The sequence below is a fragment of the Echiichthys vipera genome, assembly GCF_963691815.1.
Source record: "Echiichthys vipera genome assembly, chromosome: 8".
In the NCBI taxonomy this organism is placed as follows: Eukaryota; Metazoa; Chordata; class Actinopteri; order Perciformes; family Trachinidae; genus Echiichthys; species Echiichthys vipera.
Genome location: NC_139833.1, coordinates 10,556,700 through 10,578,513, shown reverse-complemented (window position 1 = coordinate 10,578,513; position 21,814 = coordinate 10,556,700). Strand labels below are relative to the sequence as shown.

The 21,814-nt window shown below is 41.0% G+C and overlaps 1 protein-coding gene across 1 annotated transcript in view; it reads left to right on the top strand.

The window, feature by feature from the left end:
• The window catches only part of tmem145 (transmembrane protein 145), a gene marked incomplete at its 3' end in the record, with an annotated part of 39,404 nt that overhangs the window by 12,631 nt on the left and 4,959 nt on the right, over window positions 1-21,814 (top strand). The window contains exons 2-11 of the mRNA XM_083917998.1: window positions 1,276-1,350; window positions 1,848-1,925; window positions 4,727-4,813; window positions 5,448-5,549; window positions 12,747-12,831; window positions 13,351-13,422; window positions 17,092-17,160; window positions 17,778-17,858; window positions 18,162-18,240; window positions 19,963-20,056. Of these exons, the coding sequence (XP_083774124.1) occupies window positions 1,276-1,350; window positions 1,848-1,925; window positions 4,727-4,813; window positions 5,448-5,549; window positions 12,747-12,831; window positions 13,351-13,422; window positions 17,092-17,160; window positions 17,778-17,858; window positions 18,162-18,240; window positions 19,963-20,056 (822 nt within the window). The remainder of the gene's footprint in view (window positions 1-1,275; window positions 1,351-1,847; window positions 1,926-4,726; window positions 4,814-5,447; window positions 5,550-12,746; window positions 12,832-13,350; window positions 13,423-17,091; window positions 17,161-17,777; window positions 17,859-18,161; window positions 18,241-19,962; window positions 20,057-21,814) is intronic.

The window sequence follows — 21,814 nt, the reverse complement described above, 5'->3', positions numbered from 1 at the left end:
GTTGACTTTTCAGCCCCATGACTTTTCCTCCAGGGCCGACAGGAGGCTGACATTTGCCATTTTGAGTGAAATGTCTCGATGGATTGCTGTGACATTTGTTACAGACATATTCCTCTCAGAATGAGCCGAAATAACTTTTGGCATTTGTTGACTTTTCACCTAACACCATCATCAGGGGCCGGTTTCACAAAGATAGACTTCGATCAAGTCTGTGACCAGGTAGACATGTAAATTCCTCTTTTGCTCAAAGCTGTTTAGTGCTTGACTTATAGCGGAGTTATTTGGCATTTAGCAGTCATTTAGCTGGCGCTTTTATCCACAGCGACTCACAATAAGTGCATTTAACCTTGAAGATGAAGATAAGCGTGAAGTTGTTTTTATTTTTTACGGGCCAAGATGTATCATGAACAGGTGAGATTAACGTCTGTGATGCAAGATGTATAGAGTTTTTGCTGGATCCAGGCAGGAGAGCTAAAGGAGGGGCTGGGGTGTGTGGTTTGACCATATGCTGAATTTAGGGCAGGCCTGAGCCATTCACAGCATGGTAGGCAAGTACCACCGATCACCCAGTGGCTGCAGAAGAGCGGTGTAGTGTGGGAGAGCCAGGCTGCTGCATTTCTGAATGAGATGCAGAGGTCGGACGGCACATGCAGGCAGACCCGCCAGTTGAAAGTTGCAGTAGTCCCTAGACACGAGATGACAAGAGCCTGGACCAGAACCTGCATTGACTCCTGGGTGAGGAATGGACTCTTCCTCCTGATGTTGTGGAGCATACATTTGCAGGAGAGAATCTGACTGAACAACCAGTAGTTCCCTTTAGAAAATGTTGGCTTTTTCAACAGTTAGATGTCAATTTTTCTTGGCAAATTCAATAGAGAGTGTAACAATGACAAAAGGGAGCATACACTCTCAATGCAGTGCATACCTGTAACCGGGCTGAGATGTTTCTTGATGTTGCAGGGCTAACCAAGTCTCACAACCAAATGACTGATATCCTCACAGCTGTATTTCCAACGGGTTACTGCAGTCTCTAAAAAGTCTTCCTTTCTCATTTCTTGCTCCACGTTGCTGGGAAACCAAAGAAACATTAGGAGACATGTTTTGCCCTTTTTTGGTAATATGGAGTGACGGGTCAGCAGGTGTCAACATTGCATATAGAGCTGCTCGCGTATCTGTAGACTCTTAATCTTGTTTCTTTGTTGCGTCATCCATGTTGATTGTTGTTTTTAGTTGTTTTAATCTCTTCCCCTCCTCTCCTCTGTTTCTTGACTCCAGGAGTGGGTTTTCCTAACGCGCTTCTGCTTTCTAACCGAGTTTGGACGTTTGGACTTCCGGTTCCGTTATCCAAAGGTAGGATGTCTTAGAGGAGCTTGGTGTCTTTGTGTGTCTGTATCATCAATTTGTTTTATCATCTGTTATTTTTAATCAGATTTCCCTCATTGCCTCAGCTTGCCCACACTCTCTTCTCTGGCAACTTAAGTGTTTTACTCTTCCTCTTTCCTCATCCTTTCTTTCTCTACTTTAGTATCTAGTTCTCGCTCTTTCTCTCTTTCCTTCCTCTTACCTCATCTAAGCTGATGCCATCGTTCTTTCTTTCCTCTCTTTCTTCCTCCGGCTGTTCCTGCTTTACCGACCTCGTCCTCTTTTTCTATCCCCAACTCCTCTGTTTACTCTTCCCCCGTTCTATCTTTCTACGCGTCTGTTTTCTTCCGCTCCGTCTTCTTTGCCCATGCCTTGCTTTACTGTTGTAGCCTCCAGACTTTGGAAACAGTTTTTGTCGTATAAATCTCAAACGGTCTCACTGCCTTCTCTCTGATCTATGCTCTCCCTCTCTCTCCTCTGTGCAGTCTCGCTGCTGTCAAAACATATTACTCTACTTCGATGACAGTTCGCAGTGGCCAGCTGTGTACAAGAGGCACGAAAAGGTGAGACACTGACACCGTCTGTATCCTGTCTTTTGACAAGCCATTTTGAAAGAGAAATACAGCTTCATTTACTAATTTGCATGTCACTGTTTCACTGTAATGAAAAAGCCCTGTGACTCCAATTTTACTAATCTTCACATTTTACCATGAACTAAAGGATCATGCTGCTCATGCTGCTCAGAGTAAAACAAAGCTGACTCTCAGTTCTTGAAAGGCATTTCACTCACAGCCAGCAATATATTATTGATAGTACATGCAGTGATCAAGGATTGTACAATCCATATTTTGAACATAAAGTGAGACACCAGAGAGTTCTGCCTGAGCTGAAGCTGCTCCACAGAAAATTAATGTTGGCAGGATGATTTACTGTAGATGGATGTCTATTTTCTCGTTTGGAAAAAAAATGTACGTAGCTTCTGGGACGGAAAAGTGAAGCCAACATGAAAGTTCCTTAAACCTGCATTATCTCTAATTCAGCAGGGTGCAACTCCACTGGCGGATTGTATACAAGTCAATGGGAAAATGACCCTACTTCTCGCTTGATTTATTAGCTCAGTGAACCTGTTGCTAATGAGTTTATGGTCTCAATCACTAGTTTCAAGTCTTCTTCAATACACCACGATGTTCATTTAGTACATGATGGTCCCATTTAGAGTAAAATAAATTATAAAACAAAGCATGCTTTAGGGCGGGGTCTCACAGCCACCCGTCAATCAGGATAGAAGCTAAGTGATGCCGACGGCACTGTGTACATTCAAATAGCTGTGAAATTGTTTTCTGTGTTGTCTGGGTTGTTGTTGTTTTAGGACTTTAACGCTCTCAGTGTGTTTTCACTTCCTCAGAGTTGATTGTAACGTTTTGGTCACCAAAAATGTCAGCATTCGGTGGTTGCACCTTGCTAACCAAGCGGTTTGGCTAGAACTGTCCACTGGAGGATTTGTACCAGATGGTTGATAAACTATAAAACTTTCCCTCTTTAGAGTTTCTCTGCAGCGCCATTAAAACATCATTTGAGTAAAGGTCCCCCCTAGCCCCTCCCTCTTGTCCAAATATGGTCACTTCTGGCTCGAAAATACCAAGGACTCAAGGAAGCACAGTGTTGAGTGTGAAGCTGTTTGGATGAGTTGTTCTCGAGAAAGCTGCAAGCAGCACTGGAGGCCAAGCAATCTGCTCACTCTGAAAAAAGGCCTGTTTTGAACAGGCACTGTCAGAAGGGAAGCATAGAAAGCATACTTTTATTAGTCCCTCGAGGGGATATTCAATTTTTCAATCTCCTGTTATTTAACACATTACACACATACAGGCCTGAAATGCACACATGCACATATATATGCATTAATAGAGAGCTCTCGAGGGGGCTGCCTGTTGACAGTGATTTGATCTGGCGACTTTTTGTTTCCCAAGCCGAGTCCCCACAGACTGAGCTAGGTTTGGTACTCGAACTTATTAAATTAATATAATGAAAAGGGTGAACTGCATACTATGAGTCTTGATTTGAGGATATTTATTCATACTGTGTGAACATTTCCGGAATTACAAGCCTGTCTTTGTGCGGCTCGAGTCGATGTTTACCCTTAAACTGAAAGTCAGCACTTGAGCCTCATAGTCATTGTTATATTTCAAATCCAATTTACTTGAGTACAGAATGACAATGCATCTTTTACCACATACTTAACAGACTGCACTGTATGCATTTAGAGTAATCCCTATATTTGGTGGGTTCACAAACATATTCTTCCATCCACAGTCTATGCAGTGTACATTTAACACCTGGTTGATTCCATCATTTTAAGCCTTAGGTCTGAGATCTTTGGCTTTATAGAGAGTGGATTCATGTAATATGGGCCTCAGCTATAGGAGTAGCATGCATAAATCCTTAATCTGTCTTGTATCCCTCTGTGTATTCCACAGGCAGGTGGTTCTGTGAGATATAACATGATAGTCTATAAAATTGACATTAAATTGCTTTCACAAGCAATGAATAATGTATACTGCGACCATTTACTGTAAGCAGACGTCGGTATCCGCCGCCCTCCCATTTTAAAACTGTGCTTAACCAGTCCAGTGTTATTTTATCAGCACACAACATCTGATGGATTCTTGAGTTGTTAAAGTAAGGTGCGCTTTTGAGTTAGAGCGTATATTAGGGTTATCAGTTTGTCTACTATATGGGAAAATCTATGCTAAAATGGTCTAGCACTGCAAGAATAAAGAATAACAATGACCAAGTACCCTGCAGTTCTTTGCCCAGGTAGTCATCTGCTGGTGTACTTCTTACTGACATCTCCTGACACACAGATGTGACATTATGTTGAGAGATTTCCTGCAAAGCTACAAACTGCATGACATTTCTCAGCTCACAGACAGATTTTGGTGTCAGTTTCCCTGATTCAAGGTACGACCTTCATTCTGCACTCACCAATATTCAGCTGTCACGCAGGGAGAAATCCGTCACAGAAGAGACAAGAAAATATCAATTTTAATTCCACTTACAGCAGCTTCCAGACCAGAAGGCAATGCAGCCATAATTTCAATTACAGTTTGATTAATCACAGCTTTAATATTCTGGACTGGAAAAATCATACTGTTCTGTTGTTTAATATGCACACAGCTGAACGTAGATACAACTCGCAGCTGCAGCATACAACAAGCTTGTCACGTAAGATTTGTTGAAAAATATTTTTTCGACGGTGTGAAAAATTGATGAGAAATTATTGAGAGAGTAGATACAACAGAAATTCAGTTATGGCACTTTTCAAAGTTTTAAAGCCATTTTGATTTTGTTTGTCATCTTCTGTCAGAATTGCTACCAGAAGGAAGCGGTGCTGAGGCCAGAGAACAACCAGGTCATTAACCTCACGACACGCTACACCTGGTCGGGCTGTGTGGTAAGAGCTCATATATATGCACATGCTTGTACTGAGCAGCATCCTGTCCCTGAGAAAGACACAGGACATGAAGTTGACCTCTGACCACCCTGTGTGTTGTGATGTGTGTGTTACAGAGCATGACATTATTCCTTTTTATTTTCATCTTCCTTATTGCGTATTCTTTTGTAATGCAAAAAAAGTAGCACAAAGATGTAAAAGAGGTAAACAAGTACACAGAGAGGCTGTGAAAGCTAATAGCCTTTAATGTGTTTATGTCACATTTTACTGATTCACACATTTGTGTTCATGATGCTTTCAAGTCAACCAGAAAGCGTACTTTCTCTCCTCTTACACTTTTTAAAAAAAGATATTCCTTTTGTTTTCTTTTTCAATAAGCAACACAACGTGTCTGTTTATCACATTAGGAAGTGTGATTGCCAGCGTGACTCTGTTGTTGTGCTGCTTACTGAATTTTGTTGCCACATTCCCGGCTATATTGGGGTGTGAAATATGTTTGTATCTTAATATATCAGGCTCCAACCCTGGTGTGATAATTCAATGTGTCGCTGAGGTAAAATGTGCTGCCTTTTAAGATAACAACACCCTCTGTGCAATCCCCCCTCCATGCCTTTCCTCTATCTCTCTCTCTCAGGTGGAGGGAGACGGGGATGAGGAGGTACTGAGCTGCGTGGGCGGCCGTAGTTTCCGCTCGGTGAGGGAGAGATGGTGGTACATCGCTCTCAGCAAGTGTGGGGTAAGCACCGACCTCTGACCCCGCCAGCTCTGCCTCTCTACAGGGGCTGGCGAGCTACCAGGCGGTTGCCATGGTGATTCACCACCTTAATCACGCAAACACTCGGAGGACTTCCATGCAAACATACCCGTTTAGGCACTGGGATTGTTTTGTTAAGATAAACAAACACCACCGTCATCATCATCATCTGTTCATCAAAGATGAAGACTTATGACTCCTTTTAATATTATTCATAATAGTGATATAAATGTATGATATATCTAAAATGAAATATATATTTTTAAATGTCCAGGAAAAGCTCTTACATTTTAAATAGAGATGTTCTGATACCATTTTTTCCCTTCCAGTACAGATCTGATACCTGAACTTGTGTATCTGATATGTGTTTTTTTTAAAAATACATATATATTATTATTTTTTAACAGCAGTGTCTCACTAACCCCATATGTATGGTTGTGAATGCTATCATTGTTGTATCACCTGGCTTATGTTGTATACAGAGAATAAACGCCATAGAACTTTTTTTATGATCTAGTTTGACAGTCAGTCGTAACCAAAAAGAACATAAACTACATTTTTTCAGGGCTAAATTGCGTAGTTTCGGATCGGTATTGGTATGGGAACGACTTTAATTATAAATGATAGTTTTAAGCTTTTGCAGTCAAGCAAAACAACTCGATGAATAGATTTCAGATGTAAAATGCAGCAGCATCAGATATTAAAATGGAATAAGCTCAGGCGAAAATGCAACCAGCACACCTCGAGGAAGGCTCTGTGCAACCTTGAATGTTTCAAGGCTACTTTTTTTTGTGCTGTCTCTCGCTATAAATTTTTAAAGTAACTTGAGCATAAATTCTGTCCCAGTGTGTGCTTTCCCATTTGGGCGTTTTGCAGCCGGGCACATTTTAAATTCTTGAAGTTATCTAAATAGGCAAAAGCTGCAAGGACATTTAACCCTGTGATGTACAGGGATTCTCCAAATTGGATTTGATGGACGGACAGACAGACAGGCAGTCAGACTTTATAAAAGATAATTTAGAAAACTGATATCCTATTAAGGATTATCAAATGCTGTTGCAGCCCATAACACCCCCACTTGTACTATTTCTCTTCACATGCCACAGTCACAGTTGATCCTGAATCTGTGTATCCCTCATGGTTCACAAGGGACCTTGAAAGTTTGTGAACTTAAGGGCAAAAATGAAGGCCTTGAACATATGTAAAAGTACTTGGGTCTTTGAAATTGCTTGAATATATATATTACAATAGTAAATAGCTGGTTCGTTAGCTGTTCCACTGATCAGTGTCTCAAACTGTGCCATGTTGGGTCCTTGAATTACATTTTTTAGGTGTGGGAACCCTGCTCTTTGAATAGTTTCTGGACACTGGGAAGAGCTTTATCTCTCTATTTGCTACACTTGTGCAACAAAGCGCGGAGACTTTTAATATGCGACTCTGCTTAAACTGTGCTAAACATGCCTTACAAGGGCTCCACTGTAGCCTATTGATTAACTAACTTCAGGGGCTTTTAAGCATTGTGTTATTTTATAATAGGACTCAGCACTGTGCTAATGGTGTGCTGGGAGAAAAAGAGCATCGTAGCTCTGATGTGTTTGTTGATGCAAGTCCAGACTTGGACACTCAGTGAAGAAATCATGAGCTTGTATAATGATAGCTCTGCTCGGTGATGATACATCCTCCTACACAGAGGGCTTCAGTCAAGGACGAATCCCAGGAGTGAGTGAGTGAGTGTGTGTGTGTGTGTGTGTGTGTGTGTGTGTGTGTGTGTGTGTGTGTGTGTGTGTGTGTGTGTGTGTGTGTGTGTGTGTGTGTGTGTGTGTGTGTGTGTGTGTGTGTGTGTGTGTGTGTGTGTGTGTGTGTGTGTGTGTGTGTGTGTGTGTGTGTGTGTGTGTGTGTGTGTGTGTGTGTGTGTGTGTGTGTGTGTGTGTGTGTGTGTGTGTGTGTGTGTGTGTGTGTGTGTGTGTGTGTGTGTGTGTGTGTGTGTGTGTGTGTGTGTGTGTGTGTCAGGGATATGATTGTAATGGCTGCTTCCTGCAGACTGTGGTTTAGTGTCACGCCAGCATTGATGGACACGCGGCCTAATGCTGTTGGACTACAGTGTAAAAGCTCGTCTCTTCTCCTGGGGGACGTATGCACACCGTGTCCCGCGGCCAATTTCCACCTCTCGCATTATCTCGCCTCCCGTAAGCTTTCACACCTCTCCGTCTTTCCTCCTTTGTCGCTCACAATCACTGGCTATGCCCTCCTCTCTCTCAACTTTGTCACCAAGGTGTGACGCGCTACACGCCATTTCATATCCATTTACCTCTCCGTCTCCCGCTCCTCTCCGTCAGCCTAATTGTGTTTTTCCCTCTCCGTCTTGCCATCTCACTGGTCTCATTTCTTCCTTGCCTCACGCTCCCTCCATGCATTTTCCTGTGCAGCCACGTTTATGTGCTGCTCCTTATTCTTCTTTCTTTGTCCCTGTGGCTCTCTTATGCAGATCTACATTCATATTTTCCATATCAGTCTTTACCTATGCTGAAGTGGGTCTAAATCTATATCAGCTCATAAGCTCTGTAAGACCATAGGGTGTCTACTCTCTATCCTCAGATGTGGACTCGCCTGCACGGAATGGTAAAATGTGAGGTTGATCGTTATTTAACATTTCCAGGCAATTGCACTTGTGTAATTATAGTAGGAAACCTCAAGGCTGTAGATAATAGTTATTTTATCAGGGGGAAAAATACAGTCATTATAAATAAAACACAGGTCATCACAATTACAGAGCAGAGGACCTCTGGTAAGTCAGAAGGTAAGTAAAGAAAATGGACAAAGTAGCTTTACTAATACTAGCAGATGTATGAATAGTATTTAACTCTATCACTTATATTCTCAGAAACAACATACTGAACAGTCCAGCTCAAACTGCATCTGTATATGACTACTAAGCTTTCACAAGGCAACACTTATTTCACCGTTATTGTCTTTCATTAAATTATTTTGACGAGTGACAACTGAAATGACTTGTTAGTTGGAGCTTATTATACCATGAATTGAAAACAGAACAACTCAATAACAGAACTTTATTGCTTGTGAGGGGGGGATGGAGATATTTGCATGGCTGTAATCAACTTGTGCTTTATTAAACTGAGCAGAACTGCAGTTAATGAAACAAAATTATCTCAGCAGGGAACCAAGGAAGCACTTGAATTAGATCGGCCAGGTGACTCATCTTTAGAGAACAAATTGTATCGTCTGTGTTTTGTCCCACACTGTAAATTATATCTCTAATAAAGACTTTCAACACAGTCACATACAGAAGAAGGATCCTTATCGTATCATCCTGTGCCAGATGGGGAGCCAGTAGTCACTTCTTTAGTGTTATAAATAAACTATAACAGCAGTATTTGACAGGTTCTGGAGTCTTTTGGGAGAATACGAACCTGATGATTCGTAGATTGTGTTGCTCACAGTGTGCAACACTTACGAGTCAATATGAAATACACTTTGTCAGAGCTGCGACTAACAATTAGTTTTATTATTGACTACAGTTATTCTTGTAATGATATCATTACAGTTATCTGGGGATTATTTCTCGATTAATTGATTATTTAAGAGAAATCTTATTATTATAGAAGACAGTATTTTAGACAGTTGTGGAAGAAGTACTCAGATCTTTTACTTAAATAAAAGTACTATCACCTCAGTGTAGAAATACTCTGTTACAATCAAAATTGTATTCAAATATAAAGGTATAAGCATCAAAATACAATAATGTATGACAAAATAATGTAAGTTATATTATTGAATTACTGATGCATTAATGTGTACATCACTTAATGTTGCGGCTGATAATGGATGGGCTTATTTTTTATTTTTCATGATCATGAAATATATCAATTCATTCATTTATTAACCTGAATAGTAACCAGCAGCTAAAATGATCAAATAAATGTAATAGATTTCCCTGAAGTGAAGTAGGATTAAGAAGTAGCAGGATTTGGAAAAAAGTACCTGAATATTGTACTTAAATACGGCACTTGAGTTCAGTTGATGTACTTGGTTACTTTCCACCAAAAGTCTGTTCAACAGTTTGGGGAACGCCCTTCATGAAGTCCATGAAGAAATACTTTTAAAAAGTGTGTTTGAAGAATTTGACCGGCCCTGGCACCGAGCTCTGACCTCGACTCCATCGAACAATTTCAGCATGAATTAGAGAGCCGGGCCTGATGCCACAACATCGCCTCACTAATGATTTTGTGGCTGAATGGAAGCAAATCCTTGCAGCCAGGTTCCAAAATCCTTTGGAAAGCCTTCCCAGAGGACTGGAGGCTGTTACAGCAGCATATTAAAGGGACACTTGGCTTTGGAGGAGCTTTGTCAAGTCTGAGAACGAAAGCCTGCTTTAAGATCTGGAAATGTGGAGTTTGAAAGATGCCACATGCCAGGCAGGTATGAAAATACGTCATCAAGATGCATTATAGGAAATGTAGGATACAATATTTTTGGAGGCACAGCAAATCCACTATGGAGATTAAAAGTCAGGATATATTTGAGCGCTCTTTTTATTATCTGCCCCTTGTGAGTCCCCTAACTTTATGGAAGTGGAGTTGATATGGCGCCTATGGTTTTGGAATGACATGTCCAACAACCGCATATGAACAAAAAGGTTACTTAAGGTTTTGGTGACTTTTAAAATTCAGTTATCGGCCACCCTGGGGAGCGCAAGATGTAGAAGACTCAACTGCGCAGGTGTTTGGGTTAGAGCAATATTCAGTATGTGATGTATCAGTGCATCAGATCAGAAGTAGATACCTTTTACACCTGAAGTCAACAAGCAACCCGAAAATCATCCTGTGACTCCCCGCCAGTCCCACCGAGAGATAAACCCTGCTGTGTGAAGTGTTACTTCTTCCCTCATCTCTCCTCTCTCTTCTGCACACATCCCTCTTTCCCTCTTTGCATGTGCTTCTTTCTCTTTACTCTAGCTCTCTCTCTACCTGTTTTCTTTTTACTTTATTCCTCCCTACATCTATCGCTCTCTTTATCTCTGTCTCCTTGCTCTTTGTGTCTGTATTGATTTTGTGGCAGTGCACGCTCCATGCTTCTCGCCCTTTTTTGATAGAGGGAGTGAGATGGAGTCTCAGGCTGCCAAATGAAATCAAAGTCTTTTCCCCCCCCTCCTTCGCTCCACCGCAACAAGCGCAAACTCCATTGGCTTTGAACTTGCGTGTGTGTGAAATGAGCTCTCTATGCTCTGATTGTCAACCCATCTCTGTCCCCTCCCCTCTCTTGTTCTCTGCTCCCCCATCCCCCTCTTTTCTCCCCAAACTCACTTTCAGGTGACACTTCTTGTTTGTGTGACTGCCACAAATTAACATCAATCAAACAAAGGTGTAACACACGGACATGTTTGTTTCCTTGACTTAGACTACTCTTCATTGATCCTGATGACTCCTGCAAGGAAATTAAGAATCCAGCAGTGTCCATCTCTCCTTTCCTGCGAGTTTATATGCTCAAATATAATTTTTCTGTGCTCTTTCATATCATCGCAATGTAGAACAATTATATCAGATCGACATATAATTATAATGAACCTATGAAATAATTGATAAGTGCATCACACTAACTATTAATGATTGATAAGTGATGATTTTAAAAGAGAATATTCTGCATGAAAGCCGAGAAAACCGTTGGATCCATCCATTTTTCCTTCCTTCCTGTTAATCTGGGTCATCTTCTCATTGGCAGCTCAGTAGGCAGCGCAGCCTAGATTCCTGTTTTATTTCTCCTCGAACTTCCTCCATACACCTGGGCATCCCAAGGCACTTCCAGGCCGGCTGGGGGACCAACTGACTATATGACACAATTACACTGAGCAGCTGAAACAACAGTGTGTCCGATCCCAAGGAAGATTTGGATGGTTTCCTCCTTGGAAGTGTGGGTTATTTAGACTCACAGCTGTGGTAGGCAGGAATTTTATGTTTAAACTCATCAAACAAAGTCACATACACGTCCATTCGCCCCGTTCAGTCATGTGAGTGCAGAATGGACGCCTATGGAAAATTACTGGAGCAGAAAAATCATGAATCAAGCAAAACTGTCGCATAATTAGCAGCAAGCAAGAAACGCAAGATGTTTTTCATCAGTTCTTGGATATGTTTCATGTGTAAACTGAAAGCAGGACGATTTGTTGACATTGTGATATGAAACTAGACATCTTTTAGATATTTCCTGATTTAAATTGCGATTTAACAGGTTTTTTTCTCTCCTTGTTTTTGAAAATTACTTGTTCAGAAAACACTTTACTTTCGAGAAATTGTACCTTATTTTGGTAAATAATAAAAAAAGGTTTTTGTGGAAAAAACATGTTTATTCTCTTGCTTTACATGTTGACAGATAAAGTAAAGTTTTATTTTGGTATTGGTTCCAGACTGCTATTATATTGGTAATGAAAAATAAAAGTTCTGCTGTCTATATTGACAGAGAGCTGGTAGGCAACTTGGCTGCGGGAGAAAAATGACCAAACTCCATGAACCTGCTACCCCCCTCTCCGTCCCCTAGTAGCATGAGTAGAGGGGTTGTTTAGCTGAATATGATAATCTAGTCTGTCTGATTCATTGATCCTTTATCTGACTGAGGTTTGTGCAAGTGAGAAACTATGGCCCCTATTATGGCTTTGAAATACCAGCAGCTTATAACTGCGCTGTGCATTGACAAATCCCTGACGCTGTCCATGGTGCTGAAATAGCAGACAGATTTGTAACAGGACTTTTTCCTCTCGTGCCCTTTTGCCAGTTTTGTTTTGGATCTACACTCTTCTCCAATCTATATAGCTGTATAACACGTGATTAACAGTACTGCAGAAGGAAAAAAAAAAAAAGCAATTTAATTTTAGTAGGACTTAAATGATTTCCTTCTTGAAATGAAAAATTACTGTTTTTAAATCCAGCGAACATCTTTTTTCTCTGCCAAAAGGTCCTGTAGGTCTCCGTCGTCACATGTATAATGAAAAAGCAAAATGTCATAAGAATAATGTTAAGAATAAATCTAAAGAATACCTCTGCAGAAGTGTCCAGAAAAGCTTTAATTTCAATGTATAGTTTGTACAGCTCACAAGGCCCAGATGCATTTGTTTTATCTGACCTGCCTTCTCTCTCTCCTTTTTGTCCTCTCCCCTTTCCTCTCTTGCAGGGGGATGGCTTACAGCTGGAGTACGAGATGAAGCTGACCAATGGCCAGTCTTTCTGGACGCAGCATTTCTCTGCAGATGAGTTCGGTAAGAGTGATTAGACTGAAAAAGAGGGATTATGGAAGGAATCGCTGATGGCACAAGCCAACACCACTTAGCACGGCCAATAAAGCACACTGAACTGAACAAATTACAATAACGAAGGGACGGCTGAATGAATTAATGATGATAGATGAACTAAGAGGAAGGGATGAAAAGAAGAAGAGGCTCAAGTAGCTTCTAGATGAATTATTCCTACATTTCTAATGTTCTCTCTCTCTCTCTCTCTCGCCCACTCTCCTACTGTAACTATGTTTCTTAACTGATCCTCATCACGTACCTGCTGCTCGTTTTTATTTTGAATCCTTTTTCTACTTTTTTCTTCCTCTACTGCAACTCTCTTCTTCACCTTGTTTTTCTCTAAACCACATTGACTTCTTTAATTTCTGGTTTTGATTCCACCTCCTTCTTTGCCCTTTTTTCTCCTTTGCCCGTCTTCCTCTGTTTTTTCCCGTCTTTCGGTCATCAATTATTCTGTTTCCTTCCCCTCTACTTCCTCGTTCACAGGAATCTTGGAGACGGACATCACATTCCTGGTCATCTTCTTCTTGGTGTTCCTCCTCTCGTGCTACTTTGCCTGTAAGTACTGTCTTTTCCACTTACTGTAACTCTCTTCTTTTCCCTTTTTTTACGAACGAGACAATTTATTCTGACTGTCAGAGCCCGCGGCAGTCATTAAGTGCCCTTTTCTTCAGATCTATTATAAAATCTACATGTTTTCTTGATGGGATAGAAGTAAGTTCTCATGTTTCCTCTGATAAGTAAAAGGGGGAGCATGTGCCTATTTCTTTTTTTCTCAGGGGAAGGGAGTTTGTCTGAACAGAGCACGACAAACACAGAAAGCAGCAGAGAGAGGATAGTGAGAGTGGGGTTTGGTTTTCGTGTAAAGGTGAATGGTTCAATGGAGAAGGTAGCACTAGCTTTATGGTAAGTGAAGCGAGTTTGTCACATGAAGGTCACAGCTCAAATATCCTGAAGCAACTGAGAAAAAGAGTCCAGTGAAAACTCTGTCATTGCTCTCTCTATATATACAACATATAATATATATATATGTATATATATATATATATATATAAATATCTGGGAACCATCACCTTATCGTGGTGGAGAGGTTTGTGTGTCCCCGTGAACCTGAGGGCTGTGTTGTCTGGAGCCTAGTGCTCCTGGTAGGGTCTCCCGGGGCAGAGTGGTCTTTGGCGAGGGGCCGGACTAAGAATGGTTCATAAAGACTTCATGGACAAGCAAGGAAGAGGAAGAGAGACCTATATCTATATATCCGGAAGGTGGCTGGTTCAAGTCCCTTTACGGCAGAGCAATACACTGTGGCCTGATAGCTGGAGAGGTGCAAGTTCGCCTCCTGGGCACAGCTGAGGTGCACTGAACCCCACCTCTATTAATGCATACAGTATGCATATAGATCCTGCTTGTGTGTATTTCAGTCCTGAGTGTGTAATGTTAACAGCACAAAAAATTGATTTTCCCTTCTGGGATCAATAAAGTACATCTTCTTCTTTCTGCAGCTACCCCGCTAAAATGAAAGGGAATTTTTTTTTGCTCACAGCTTTGAAAAACTAATCATATGAAAAATTCAACAGCTGCAATATACTCTGGATAATCCACAGAACACACTGTCAATACTCTTTATTGGGACCTTTTTTTTTCTTGAAGAAACCATTTCTAAAGAAAAATGTTGACACTGAAGCAATAATCCAGTCACAAGGATTCTGACTCTGGAAAGAGATTTTGCTATAAAATGTATTTTATTTACTTTTACACAGCTGTGAGTTCCATCCACCTCCATTTCCTTTGTGCAAGCGCAGACATCTCAGACATCAGCCAGACAATGTCAAGACAATCATTGTCCAGAGTTTCCCTTTCTCACATGTAGCACACAACAGGAGATTGTCTGTTTACGATGCATTCTCACTTACTGGAAATACTCTGCTGCTTTAGGTGAGAGGGGGGAGATTGGGTAGAATGCGTAGACGGCAGGACATAATTTCCCAGCGGTTATGTAGCTGGTTTGTAATTTGATCATAAATAACCAAATCTCTTGCCATTCGGGGAATTTCAGCGTCGTCCCTTATGGACATAAGTTACCGTATCCCGTCATCTCTGTCTCTGTTTTGTTTTCTGTCCTGTGTAAATCACAATCTTCACCCTCGGAGGTTTGTTTTCTTTCGGTGTCGGTGAGCATCAACGTCATTAATGAGGTGCTTTCTAAAACCGTCGGTGTTCTCCTTTGTGATCTAATTTTCCAACCGTTATATGTCCTAAATCAATAAAGACATTTTAACTACATCCTTGGCTCAGTGTAAGTGTACCTGAAGTGAGCCCAGTGGCTCCCCCTTTCCTCACATTAACTCCTGCAGTATCATCCAAGCATTTTGTAGTCAAATGTATTAAAACACGAGTACATTGGTTAGAAATGTAAGTGGAACTTGAAATATGCAGGGTTAGGCAAAGGTTATTTCTGGCTTAGCTTGCCATACTGCAGAGGAATAAGGCTTTAATGTAATGAGGTGCAAATACATCTTTTGGCTCTTGAATTCTGCTGAAATCTTTTTGTGAATCCATGCAGATCAGCAGAAGGCTTTGAATGCACCACTGTGTTTTATTCCCCATGTGCATGTTGCTTCTGCCAGAGCCATTTGAGTATTCACTGACACGGAGGCTTTGATTTTTATTTATCTGCACAAGTTAAAGTCAAACAAAGGACATAGAAATAATAAATTGTACAAATAGAGAAAAACAGGCCTAAAGGGACTCTGATTTCATTACTCCTACCCAAGCGTAAACAATACTCACAATATCATAGACCCATGCAGATTACAAAACTCGGAGAAGGTTTTCAAACATTAAAGATGACAGAGTTTTCATTGTAGGGAGAAATGTTCCTTTGACGGCCACCATTAGAGTCCCTTTGAAGAACACAGAGGATCCAGCAGCGCTTGGCTTGTCGAGCCTGTGGTTATGAAGGGCAGCTGTGAATGTGTGGGAACATTTATGACCCTTCCTCACGCTGTAAATTTTCCCCCGGGCCACTTCTGTTTGCATAAGTGTTTTGGTAGTAAACTTGGCTGCTTAAAAACACATTAAAAATATTTCCTCGCAGCTTGAGGAGAGAGAGTGAAGAAGATGTATAAGGCCTCATCTAGAGACAGTCGTCACAAGATGGATGCATACTAATACTCGCTCCCCTCATTTATCCGGCCCGCACCCTTGTTCTTTTTTCTTTCTTCTCTTGCTCTCTCTCTCTGTACCTCTCTCGCTCTCCTTCGCCATCTGTTAGCATATCTCCATCCTTTTTATCTCCCACAAACACACACTCACACATTCCCTCACATCTATCTGTGTGAGGACACTCATTGCATTCCCTAGCCCAGGGGTCTGCAACCTTTACTATCAAAAGAGCCATTTAGCACCTTATTCCGCCTGCAAAACATATTTAATGTCCCAGCTCATAAAGTTTTATATATAGTCATATGATGTATACAAAAAACTATAGTTTTTGTATTTTTGAAATTATAGAACAACAATAAAGAAAACTGTTGACATTTTATTCATAATATTACCTGTTATAAAATGTTGTTGTTCTCTAATTTCTCACCACATATCAAGCATACAGGTAAGCCGTCAGCGTTGGCAGTGAAAGCAAATTAATCTTTCCACGCAACTTTCACTTTATTTACAGTTAGCATACTGACAGCGCGGGTCAGAAATCAAGATTAGCCACCTGCAGGAAAGGCGCTGAGCCGTAGATGTAGGATGTGACGCCTATTTTAGTTTCACATAATATTTTTTAAAAATCACTTAAAGATAACAGGTGTTTCCTTCGAATGATTGCCCACTGTGCAAGAAAAAACATTCTTTATTTCCATGTTATTTTTTGGCAAAGCCACAGGGAGCTACTGAAGAGGGGCTGAAGAGCCGCATGCGGCCCAAGAGCTGAGGGTTGCAGACCCCTGCCATAGCCCCTTACCCAAACCTGAACCATCACCAACTAAATGCCTGACCCTGACCCTAACCTTTACCTAAACCTAATTCAGACCTAAACCTTTAAACCAAGTCTGAACCCCCAAACAAAAATGTGCTCACTTTCGAAAAATGTCCTTACTCTGTTGGGAAAATTCTAAATGCCGGGCCTCACAAAGGTAGCTGTACACACACACACACACACACACACACACACACACACACCCCTCTCCATCATCTCCATCTCATTCTTGTTTTTTTTCTCCCCTGCAGACAATCTGAAGGGAAGGCAGCTTCTTCACACAACCTACAAAATGTTTATGATGGCGGCAGGTGTGGCGGGTGAGAGCTTCTGTCCCGCACGCGCACACACACACACACACACACACACACACACACACACACACACACACACGCACATATTATCCCATAAAGCACACACTCTAGATGACAATGAGCCTCTCGCATGGCTGCAGCATCTCATACCTTAATCCCCACTTCAAGCGCCGAGATATTATCGCCCTTATTAGCCTCTGAATAGGAACTTTTGCAAAGAGCCATGCTGCGTTAGTGTTCAGCGGAGCATGCTGTTACTGACTAACACCCCCTCACTCTCCTCAACCTCTCCTCTCCTTTTTCATCTTGCTCGTCCCCTCTTCAAATCCCTTCTCGATTCTTCTGCCACCTCTAAATTCTCTATCTCCCTCTCCTCCTCCCACTCAAGCCTCCTGCTTCTTTTTCTTCCCCTTTCATCAATTCCTCTTCTTTTCTGTCCCCCTTCTCTACTCCCCATTTCTCTCCCCTTCTCCTGCCCCTGCCTTTTCTCTTTCCTCATTATCATATCCCTGTCTCCCCTCTTCTTTACTTCTGTCATACATCTCCTTTTCTACTTTTTCTCCCTTCTTCCTCCTTTCTCTTATTTTTCCATTTATATCATTTCTGTCTGTTCTACTTGGCAGTGCTCAGCCTGTTGTTTCATTGTGTCTACTGGGGCCTGTATGCTCGAGATGGAGTTGGCAACGGCAGCCTGAAAATACTTGGTGAGTTCTTCTCCTGCATCGGCCACTGACTGACTGACTGACGCTGCCTCTGCACCGGAAAATCACTCACTGCCCGAGCAGAATGAATGAGTAGATGATGATGGATGCGTGCGATGAAGTGCAATAGCTGGTTTGATGGGCAAAGGGAGACCATGCATGAATCTGTGTGTGTGCGTGACGTGTGGCGATCTGATTTTATCTTCCCCCCTCTGATATTACAGATTCGGAAACCACAACCTAATTACCCCCTCTGTCTCCTCTTTCTCACTTCCTGTCTCACTCCTCCTCTGTGTCCGTCTCCAGGGAAATTACTGTTCTCCGTCAGTTTCTTGGTGTTCCTTCTGATGCTCATATTGTTGGGCAAAGGTTTCACTGTCACCAGGTGGGAGTTTTTTTGCACTTTTTTTGCAGCTTATATGTTCATGTATGTATATGTGCATGTGTGTGTACATGTATTTCTTCAAGCCTATGTGTGTCTCTTTTTTTACGCAAGCCTGTCACCATGTGTGGTGTGTTAATGCTGTTTCTCACTGTCAGGTCTTGCTGTCACAGTCATGACAGTATCTCATGATATGACAATGTTAGGTGTCAGTCAAAAAGCTGGCATGCCTGGTTTGTTGGTGTGAATGAACACCTGATATGTCTAGGGAATGTGATGGATCGATGCTACTCTGCTTTGAACTTTATGTTGTTTTTATGTCGGCTGCAGTAGAGTTGTTCTGATACCAATACCAGTATCAGAAATGCCCCTGATACTGCCTAAGATGCTGGTATCGGTGAGTACGCCAGTCCATGTATCGAACTGATACCATGTAATTTATCCCAGAGAGAAATCTACTATAAAGGTATCTTTTTAATGTTCTTTTTCTTTTATGACTGACTGTCAAACTAGATAATAAAAGAAAGTTCTATGGCATCCAAGCTCTACGTATTTGTTCATGTTTTGCAAAGGGTTGAACCTGAGCCAGGCCATACTCAGTGATAGCAATCATATCACAACCACACAGGCTTAGTATCGGATCAGTACTGAGTATTATGCCGATTGCAAGTTCAGATATCGTAAAGTAAAAAGAAAATGGTATCAGAACATCTCTAGGCTGCAGGATTACTTCTTGCCCTGCAAAGCAAGCTTACAAATTTTTGGTTCGCTCACTGTTTTTTTGGCAAGACTTAGTGGACATTTGCTTGGTACAGGCATCATATAGCCCGCAGAACAGATGATTAACGAGTGCTCTACCGTTTTCCAACTCCAATTTGAAAGTCTAGTTATCAAACATGCCAGCTGTTCTTGAAACATTGTTAGACTTCTTCCAAGCCATCCCCAGATGTTGGTTTCTGAGCCAGTTTTATGCGAGAAACCGCAAAATGAAATGTCAGTTCACAAGGTTTTGAGTTTTGATTCATGGTGAGTCATCATCTAAAGCACTGCTCACAGTTTGAAGGTTGGTCTTGCTTCAGGCTCAGCTGAATCTCTGTGGATATTTTCCAGACAGAACTCTTGTGGTAAAAACTGAGCTTGCAGGATTTAAGCTGGCGTTTTCTACTCTAGGATTACATCCTCCTCTGGGCTCAGAAGATTCTGTGATCTCTTAGATGTATTAAACCCTCATAAAACCCCGGTGAATAAAGTTAAAACTGCATCACCATCAAGCTAAACTCATGGCTGTTTATCTGCAGTAACTGCCCAACAAATTTGGTATGTTTTCTCTGGTGTGGTGTTGAATTAGTCTGAACAAAAGGATGTTTGAAAATGCTTGTTCGACATCTTGACTGCAAATAAAGAAGCATTAATTACTGCTTTTGTGAGTGCAGACAGCTTTTTTCACAGCCTGTCGTGTCCATGAGTCTCCAGCCGTTTTATATTTATAAAGATCAGAGCTGAGCAGACCTCTCCTTTGTGCCGTGTAGTGTTGAATAGATGCTTATTAGATTAAGCTGCTTTGCTTTGTGTGTAAAGAACCAAATGTGTGATTCTGTGTGTGTGTGTGTTTCCATGCATCACTGCCTCTGTATGTGTCTTTGAGTGTGTATGTAGTTATCTTTTTCTAACTTGTGTGTGACCTCTGACCCTCTTTATGTACGTGTGTGTGTTAATGTGTGTTAGGGCGAGGATCAGTCACAGTGGGTCTGTTAAGTTGAGCATCTACATGACAATCTACACAATCACCTATGTCATCCTCTTCATCTACGAGGCAGAGGTACTACGCACACACAATACACAATACATCACCCACACTGCACTGTCGTCAACACTGGGGCTTCTGGGGTTACTTTAATGATTGATTAGTTTATACATTTTTCATTTTGATTACTTTTATCTCAAATTCACAAAGCCCAAGACGACTCCTTCAAACCCAAAGACACTGAGTTCAAAACCCAAACATATTAAATTTACATTAAGGATAGTGAAATTCTGGGTCAATACCAATGTTTTTGTTTTTGTCATTTATTCCCTCTTTTGTGCCAGAGGAAACAAAGAAATCTTCATTATAAAGAAATAAGTTGCCTACTCGATGAAAAGACGAGAAAAACCAATTTAATAACATAAACCAAAATTATTTTTCAAAGACATAAATTCAATGTTATTAAATGTAAAGCAGTTAGAAACATTCAGAACCAGTCAAAAGTTTGGACTCCCTTCACTTGAAATGGGAGAGTGTCCAAACTTTTGACTGGTTCTGTATATAAAGCTGTCTTTGTGTTCACTTGTGTTCACTTGTGTTCTTGTGGCTGATCTTTCTTAGAGACGTGCGACACTCCCTCACAGCTGACGTGTCCTTTCACTTTTATTTTTAAACAAACCACGCAGCTGCATTAGCAGCATATGCTAGAGTCCAACAGCAAATAACCAACACAACGTTTGGCCAGCACAAAATTGATGTGACACAACAGATAATGAACATCGGGCTGTGCCATCGGTGAATATCATCTTATTTGCTGACAGGCTGATGGTCAACTCAATAAAAAATAATACGTTAAACGGCAAAAAACAGTAAATCCACATGTTTTGCTTTATTGCTTGTTAATTCCAAATATGATCAGTTATTTTTTACGAACCAACAGTTTTGATAATACATTGTTTCAGTCCAAGTATTTATTTGTTATACTCAAATGTGAATATTTGTTGCCTTTCTGTCTATTATTATATGTTTGTCTATTACAGGGGTCGGCAACCTTTTTGATATGAAGTGCCTTTTAAAACTATGATGGACATTTTTCACTTCTTCCTACACTGATTGGAGATGTAATGGAGAGAATAATCAGCACTGAAAATAATCTTTATTGGCAACACTAATCATATCATATGTTCAGTAGTTACTAAAAACTAAGTGTTCTGCAGTAAAACGAGAACATTTCTAACACATCATTTCTAATTTGACTTGACAGCAGCGCCTGATGACTGGTGATGATTTCTGGCTTGTCGGTGATTGAAACAGTATCTGCAGTAGCTGTATTATTGTTCTCCTCCTTTTAATATTCTCATAAATATTCATGGGAGAACGTGGGCTGCAATGGCTTCTTCTGTCAAGTCACTTAATCAGTTCATACATTGCTGGTTATGAATATGCAACATGTTTATTGTATACAATTAAAAAAAACTAACAAATTCCTTGATGACTTTCAAATTAGGGATTCTAACTGGAACAATAAGGAAACTCCCAAATACAAACACAACTAGGTTTGCAGTGTGCAATGCTGTACTTAAGATAATAAATCTTAGATCAATGAATGTTTCCTTACGGTTTCCTGATTGGAGAGACTTTCTAGACTTACTAATCAGCATACCGAGCGATCTTCACTCATTAATCATACTGTCTCTGCATGTGAAGACAGACACAGATTTCAACAGCTATGATGTTATAGCATACATTATGAGCTTATGAATTAATTAGACACTCGGGAGTGTTACAGTTACATCACTGCATGCAGCAGTAATGATGGTACATTCAGGGACA